General features: G+C 54.8%; 1 protein-coding gene across 1 annotated transcript; it reads left to right on the plus strand.

Annotated features, from left to right (window-relative positions):
- Positions 1-429: 429 nt before the first annotated feature.
- On the plus strand, positions 430-1,763 carry POU4F3 (POU class 4 homeobox 3). The gene is made up of 2 exons (XM_024752425.1): positions 430-549; positions 867-1,763. The coding sequence occupies exons 1-2, from the start codon at positions 430-432 to the stop codon at positions 1,761-1,763; spliced, it is 1,017 nt and encodes a 338-aa protein (XP_024608193.1).
- Positions 1,764-7,874: the final 6,111 nt, after the last annotated feature.

The following is a 7,874-nucleotide window of genomic DNA, read 5'->3' on the forward strand; positions in this document are numbered from 1 at the left end:
TTGGGACAGGATGGAGAGGTTTGGGACTTTGGGGGAAAGAAGGTCCGAGAAGAAGAAGAAAGAATCCGGAAGGTCTGCGGGCTGGAGCCGGGCAGGGCGGGGCGGACGGGGAGAGGCCCGGCCCGGCCAGGGTATAAATGCTGTGTCTGGGGCGGCGGGGGCCCGCGCGGAGAGCTGCTGCCTGGCCTCGCCTCCCGGGCCGCCCCCGCGAGTCTCGGGCACGTGAGCACGCCTGCGCGCGCGCCCGGGCCCTTCCTGGCAGGCTGCTTGTAAGATGAGTGAAGGAGCAGGTGGGGGAGAGGGGAGGCAGCGAGCGAGAGGGCGAGGGGAGCGCGGGCGCTGAGCGGCGCTCACTTGGAGTGCGGCGAGCGAGAGAGCGACAAGAGCCTGATCCATGTCCCTCGCTGCCTCCCTGCCCGGCGTGCGAAGATGATGGCCATGAACGCCAAGCAGCCTTTCGGCATGCACCCGGTGCTTCAAGAACCCAAATTCTCCAGCCTCCACTCCGGCTCTGAGGCCATGCGCCGAGTCTGTCTCCCAGCCCCGCAGGTACGTAGTGGAGCATAATTACCGCTCTAAGGCACATTTTTTGACAGGCACTTGGTTCATGTTTTTTTCATGTCGCCCAGAACAATCGCCGCTGTCTGAACCCCTCTCCTTGTCTCCCCCGTGCTCTCTCCCGGCGCGCGCTCTCTCTCTCATTCATGTCTCTGATCCACACGTCTGTTTCAGCAGAGCCTCTGTCTCCGTATTAATTTTTATGACCTGGGCTTTGAGGAGAGGCATCTCGGTTGCTTGAAAACGTGTTTTAATCCTGAGTTGACAGTATTCCCCACTGACCGTGCTGTGCGCCTTCTCGCTTGCAGCTGCAGGGTAATATATTTGGAAGCTTTGATGAGAGCCTGCTGGCACGCGCCGAAGCTCTGGCGGCGGTGGATATCGTCTCCCATGGCAAGAACCATCCGTTCAAGCCAGACGCCACCTACCATACCATGAGCAGCGTGCCCTGCACGTCCACTTCGTCCACCGTGCCCATCTCCCACCCGGCCACCCTCACCTCGCATCCGCACCACGCAGTGCACCAGGGCCTCGAGGGCGACCTGCTAGAGCACATCTCGCCCACGCTGAGCGTCAGCGGCTTGGGAGCCCCCGAGCACTCGGTGATGCCGGCACAGATCCACCCGCATCACCTGGGTGCCATGGGCCACCTGCATCAGGCCATGGGCATGAGCCACCCACATGCCGTGGCGCCTCATAGCACCATGCCCGCATGCCTCAGCGACGTGGAGTCGGACCCGCGAGAGCTCGAGGCCTTCGCGGAGCGCTTCAAGCAGCGGCGCATCAAGCTGGGGGTGACCCAGGCGGACGTGGGTGCGGCTCTAGCCAACCTCAAGATCCCCGGCGTCGGCTCGCTCAGCCAGAGCACCATCTGCAGGTTTGAGTCTCTCACTCTTTCGCACAACAACATGATCGCCCTCAAGCCGGTGCTCCAGGCCTGGCTGGAGGAAGCCGAGGCCGCCTACCGAGAGAAAAACAGCAAGCCGGAGCTCTTCAACGGCAGTGAGAGGAAGCGCAAACGCACGTCTATCGCGGCACCGGAGAAGCGCTCGCTGGAGGCCTACTTCGCTATCCAGCCGCGGCCCTCATCCGAAAAGATCGCGGCCATCGCCGAGAAACTGGACCTTAAAAAGAACGTGGTGAGGGTCTGGTTCTGTAACCAAAGACAGAAACAGAAACGAATGAAGTACTCGGCTGTCCACTGACTGCTGCGGGGCGGAGCGTCCGGGGCCGGGAGAGCTGAGTGTATGTCCCCCTGGAGTTGGGGGGCACGGTTATGGGAGCCCCGAGACGTTTCCTGGTAGGTCAGGCTCTCTCCCCCGAAGTCACAGACTTTCCCCTTTATCCCACCTCGTTGCCTCCCGGCCTTCTCTTTCCACTCTTTTCTTTCTATTCCCACCAGAAAAGTTTGGGCGCTAAGAAAAAAATTCCTGAAAGGCAGGCCTGGAGGGGCTTGTGCTGTCCGTGGTGCTGAAAATCGCCCTCGCGCACAAGACCGCGCGACCTCACGGCGGGAGCCCAAATGCAGGGGATGGTCAATTGGCCCGAACGCACGACTCTGGGGTGAAGACACCACTTTACTAAGCGCGACTAGACAAGGGGTGAAGGGATGGGAAGGAAGCGATAAGGAATAACACAGAGTCTAAGTGGGGCACAAACATGTACTGGAGATTTATTTAGAGTATAAAATACATGTATGTTTCCAAAGGATAGCCTTATACTCCGTTCGTCGCCTAAATTTTATCCATTTCGTCCTTTGGTTTGTTGTAAGTTGTCTAAGGTAGCATAGATTAGGTTCAGGGAAAATGTTCGGGGAGTAGCGGGCTCCGAGCTGTTCTCCACCATAAGGTGGGCTCCAGAAAAGGTGGACCCAATTCAGCGACTGAAAATGCTGGGGTGGGGTGGGGGGGATCCTGTAGCTGGTTTGCAAGCAGCAGCCGGCCCCTGCTGTGGCCCGTCCGCCACGATCTGCTGGGTAATGACAGCAGTTTGAGGGGTAATGCCCGCCTGCAGGAAAGCAGGACACTGGTAGCAGTCGGACTGAGGACTCTCTGACCCCAGCTCGCTCTTCCAGCCAGACTCCCAGAGCAGTTGCGTAGAGGCAGCTGCTCGAACGAAAGTAACTGTAACTTTTCCGAATCGTATGCAAGTCCTTCTAACATGTCTCACCTCATTGTGCTTTTATTATTATTGATAGCACCGTTATTTACTGTTATTTATTTAACTCTACTTCTTTCCATCCCCCAACCTCTCGGCGGAGGTTCACTCATAGCTTTGAACGGAAAGAGGGGCGAAACCCCGGCCTGGATCTTTCTCACCCCAAGTCCCTCTGGCCCCGTCACATGTTTTCTTTCGTTGCTTCATGTAATTTGTGTGTTGCTGTGTGACCTTTGGTTTCATTGTCCGAATAGACACAAATAAAATATTGTTTCCTTCTCTCTTTACCCCTTGAATTAACTTCTAAAATAAATGCTTTATTTTTCAACCAGAATTGCAGTGTTTTTTCTTTCTCGGAGATTAAGGAGTACTAGTCTTGGAAAGGATTTAAAAGTGAGAACCCAAAAGGGCTGGACTTTCATTTCCAGGAGGCCAGTCTCCTGCAATCTTCCCTCCTTGCTCCTCTTTCGGGGCTGCCTCATCTTCTCACCCAGATCCTCCCCGGACCTCAGGGTTTCCAGGCCCTTCCTCCACGCTTCCCACGTGCTGATCTTTCAGCTTCTATTTGCTCAACTTGACTCAGACAGAAAACTTTTAGGCCTGACTGATGGGAGTAGGGGCCCCCAATGCCTCCACTCATTGGCTGAACGATCCTGAAGTGAGTGTAACTTCTCTGAGTCTCCATCGGTTGTCTGCAGCATGCAGATATGAATACTTACAAGGCTATTGTCAGGACTAAGTAAGATTATTTATTTAAGGTGTCTGGTAGTGCTTGGCTCTTCTCGGGAAACGATTATTTTAAAAGTTTCAAACAGCTAGATGGGAGGTGAGGAGAGATGCAAAAAAGGGAGGAAAGTGTTCTTTGCTGGGACAGAGTCGTTTGGGCTTCCTCGAGGTCAATTCAGAAATTCATTTGGAATTGTCACCCAGGAGATTATTCCACGGTCTATCGAGGCTTCTGTGTGTGTGTGTGTGTGGGTGGGGGTTGGATAATGAGATAATTGCGGCAAAGATCCTGGCCTGGTGCCTATACACAGTAGGTGCTCAACAGATGCCGGTTTCCTTCTCTCTCTTCCACATACTCTAAAAGGGGGAGGAAATCTTATCTGTGAGACGCAGAAACACCTTCATGATTTAAAAATTAATGTTCCAAGTCCTGGAGTCGTCTGTACATTTCCCCACTGTGTCTGCAAAGAACTCTGCGTCATCACCTCTGGACTGAAATTCGAAGCAGAGCGGGTCTCCCCTACGAGCGATACGCCCCCCTATTGCAAAAGCAAACCTGGGGATCATCCCCAGCCCCTGGGTCTCACCCTGTCGCCCCCGCCTTGCGCACCAGCCCCAGCGATTCCTCCACCTCCCTCTCCATCGGGTGTCCTTTAATAATAAATGCCCTTATGCCATTACATTATATTGTGGGTTTTGAAAATTTAAAATACGGCTGATGCAATATTAATTGCCTATAGTGGTATAAAACACAGGGCCAGAGCCCAGCCGGGCTGCAGATGAGGTGGCCGTGAGCGTCCCGCGCGCCGAAGCGAAGTGCTCCAGACAGACGCGCCTTTGCGGGCTGGGAGGTTTCCTGCAGGTAAGGGCCTTCGGCTTTTTTGGCCCGGGGAAGAACCCGATATCCGCCTCCATCTCCTTTTCGGAAAGTTCCCCGCTGTTATATATTTGCTTATTCATTTGTTTGTTTTGTTAATAACCTCAAAAGTTTGGGAGACTTTTTTTGGAGAGGGCGAGATGAGTCGCCTGAATGCAAGGTCTGCGTCAGTAGTGGCCCGGCAGGGTTGTGAGTTGGAGCCGCGCGTTTCGGCGTCATCCGCTTCAGACGCCCGGGACCGTCCGCGCGCACGAGTACTTTGACCAGTTTCTACCTGCCGGCGGGAGCTGTGGCCGGGTCCACGAAGCGCCCCATCCTCTCCCGCCCCCTGAGCGCGCCGGGCAGGCGCCGCTGCCTCTCTCCTTGGGCTCTCTCAGGAAGCGTCGGGAGCTGTGGTTTCTCTGAAACTGTTCAGTCGCCTCTGCCACTCGTCCGGTGGAGGCACAGACTTCTCAAGGGGTGTGTGTATGTGTGTTTGTGTGGCGGGGGTCGGGATCTGGGTACCAGACGGTCTGGGATTCACGCAGGCCTGATTTGCATCCTGGCGGGTCATTTCCTAATCGTGTGACCTTGGGCAAGTCACATTACCTCTCTAAGCCTCTGCTGATGGCTGTACAACCGCACAAAAATTACTCTGAAGAGTAATTGAAAAGCACTCTGGAGCAGATTTTCTTTTACCAAGTCTCATCAACTTGCAGCATTCACTGCCTAAGGCCCACCTGGGGGTTTCTTTAGACTGTGCCAAGGTAAGGTGAGGCCAATGTTCTGGGCTGCTTTTATGGAAAGCTGCACTTGGCCTCTCATGATGGGACTTTGAGAGTCATCTGTGGACCAGAGTAAGGCTGCTAGGCCCCTACCTGGCTGGAACCAGGGCCTGACCTGGAATGAGGCAGGCATACACAAGCCAGCACGGCTGAAGCCTTGAGAGGCAGAATGTGGAGGAAGGAGCCCTGGGCTCCTGGGCCCAGGCTGTGTGATCTCTGGCCAGGAGCTTCCTCTGTCTGTGTGCCTCTGGTAGTGTGAGTTTTGTCTGTTTCATGCTTAATGCCAGCTCAGGGTCTGGCTCAGAGTGGCAGACAATACGTATCTGTTGAATGAATGAATGAGGTTTTGTTTTGTAAAATGGAAGGACCCCTCTAGCCCAATCCTCTCTGGATTTTGGGGACTATAGGGAAAGACAGAGGCCGTCAAGAATAAACAAGTCAGGAGCAGGGCCAGGGCCAAGGGTCTGCATATCAAGCTTCCATTTAAAGACAGCGAGTTTCCCTCCTATTTAAATTAGAAGAGGCCTTGCCTCACTCTGTGGTGATCATGGGTAGAGATGGGGTACTCTTTGACATGGGCTTTAGAAACTTGAAGAGGAATCTCAAGGATCAGGGTGTGACCTCTGGCCTGCTGAGTGTGCCTGACCCTCTCTTGGCCCTACTATGAGCCTGGGTTGTTTTACTTTCCTGCTGAGATGTAAACCGCTCCAGCTCTGGAGTGGACAGACCTAGGGTGGAATACCTACTCCATCTCTTAGTTGACTAAGTGACTTTACCACTCTGAGCCTCGGTGCCTTTATCTGTGAAACTGGAAAAAAAAAAAATGACTGTCTTTCAGGATTGCTTTGATGAGTAAATGAAATCACAGAAGCCAGGGCCTGACACATAGTAGGCATTAATGGATACTCTCTTTAAAATATTACTTATACTCAGAAAAATGAGAGATTATGTTGCAGTGGCAAATTTCAGGATTTGGAGTCAGGTGGGATCAACATTTTTCCTCTGTAAACCATCATCTGTTCATGTACAAAATGAGAGTAGTGAGAGATGCCTCCGTCAGAGGCAAGCTAGAAAGCATAAAAGAAACTTCTTTGCATTCTGTTCATCCCAGTGACGGAAGGAACGAGGAATTCGCTTCCCAGGAGCCCATAGAGCGATTATGTAGCTCCTACTAAGAGGCTTGACCCTCTGACAGTTCTCTGGACTCAAGCCTTCCTCCTCTGTAGAATCCTGGCAAACATCAACTGTCAGTGACATTTCGAGACTCAGCGCGGCGCTTCCCCTGGAGGGGCGGGGCTCCAGAGGGCAGAGGAGGCGCTGAGGATGAGGCCCCTGGCTGTTCTCCCCGCCCTGCACCCACCATTGGCCGCCGGGGTTAGAATGCGTCAGCCAAGACGCAGAGCGAAGAAGCATCTCTTTTCACTGAAGGAGAGACTGAGGCCCAGAGAAGGGCGGGCACACTCCTTCTACCTTAAATTGTTCTTTTACCCTGTCACGCTATCAAACTACGCCGTTGAATTTCTTTCTTAGTCCTTATTACTCCCTGATAGCACCCCGTTTGTTTATTGAGCAGTAAAAGCGCTTGGGGCGAGCAAGAACCATGTCGGCCCAGTTCCCCGGTCTCCTTGAATCGAGTGTAGGACAGCACACAGAGTGAGTGCTCCACAAATATTTGTTGGATAAATGAGTAATAATGATCTCTGACACGTATTGAGAGCTTCCTGTATGTCAGGTTTTGTTCCAAGCACTTTATATGCATTGGCTTATTAATCCTTAACACCGTTGAGTAGGTACCTTTTTTTTTTTTTTTTTGCGGTACGCGGGCCTCTCACTGTTGCGGCCTCTCCCGTTGCGGAGCACAGGCTCCGGACGCGCAGGCTCAGCGGCCATGGCTCACGGGCCCAGCCGCTCCGCGGCGTAGGGGATTCCCCCCGGACTGGGGCATGAACCCGCGTCCCCTGCATCGGCAGGCGGACTCCCAACCACTGCGCCACCAGGGAAGCCCGAGTAGGTACCATTTTTAAGCCCAGTTTACAGATGAAAACTTGGAGGCACAGAGTGTTTATGTAACTTGCCCAGGGCAAGTCGTGAACTTGTTTAGTTCAACTGTTTAGCTGTTTGGTGGAGAGATCTGGCAGAAACCTGCTGATTCGCCTCACCCGTCCCCAAGTGAGACTCGACCCTGGCGAGGGGCAGGGGAGGGGGGCCGCCAAGGGTGGGGGCGAAGCAGGCGTGTCGGATTTGGCTGGAGACGCCAGGGGCGCAGAGGAGGTGGCGGAAGCCGACGAGGCCTGCTCTCCTCGCCGGGTTCTGGGGGGGCTCCATCTCTGCGGGTCTCCCCCTCGTGGTTCTGCGCCTCTCACGTCTCTGTTCCTTGCTGTGTCTGTTTACTTATCTCCCACACACCCGCTCTCAGCTTCCCTCGGACTTCTCAGGCGCGAAAGTCTGGCCCCAAAGTGCAGGAGCGAGACAGGCCGCGTCCCCGGGGCGAGCACAGGGCCCTTTTCCCTTCTTTCTTCTCTTCCGCTAAGCGGCAGGATCCCCCGCGGTAACCCGCCCGGCGGGCTAGACGGAGCCAGCGAGGACCCCGGCGGACAAATTAGTCTCCCCTTTGATCGCTCTTTTCTGATCAGGTCAGGTTTCCCTCCGCCCCGCGACGGCGCTTCCGCACCGGCCCGGCTCCCTGGGCTCCCCCAAGGGGTCAGGGTTCGCCCGGCTCCGCCCCGCGCCTCCGCAGGAGACTTCTGCCGCGTTCCGGGCCTGGAGCCCCCTAGACTTTGGGCGGGGCGTTT

This window comes from Neophocaena asiaeorientalis, unplaced genomic scaffold (genome assembly GCF_003031525.2).
Source record: "Neophocaena asiaeorientalis asiaeorientalis breed wild unplaced genomic scaffold, Neophocaena_asiaeorientalis_V1.1 scaffold204, whole genome shotgun sequence".
In the NCBI taxonomy this organism is placed as follows: domain Eukaryota; kingdom Metazoa; phylum Chordata; class Mammalia; order Artiodactyla; family Phocoenidae; genus Neophocaena; species Neophocaena asiaeorientalis.

Coding starts and splice junctions, on each gene's coding strand:
- POU4F3 (XM_024752425.1), top strand. CDS start 430: ATGATGGCCATGAACGCCAAGCAGCCTTTCGGCATGCACCCGGTGCTT. Junction 550..866: donor TCTGTCTCCCAGCCCCGCAG/GTACGTAGTGGA, acceptor TCTCGCTTGCAG/CTGCAGGGTAATATATTTGG.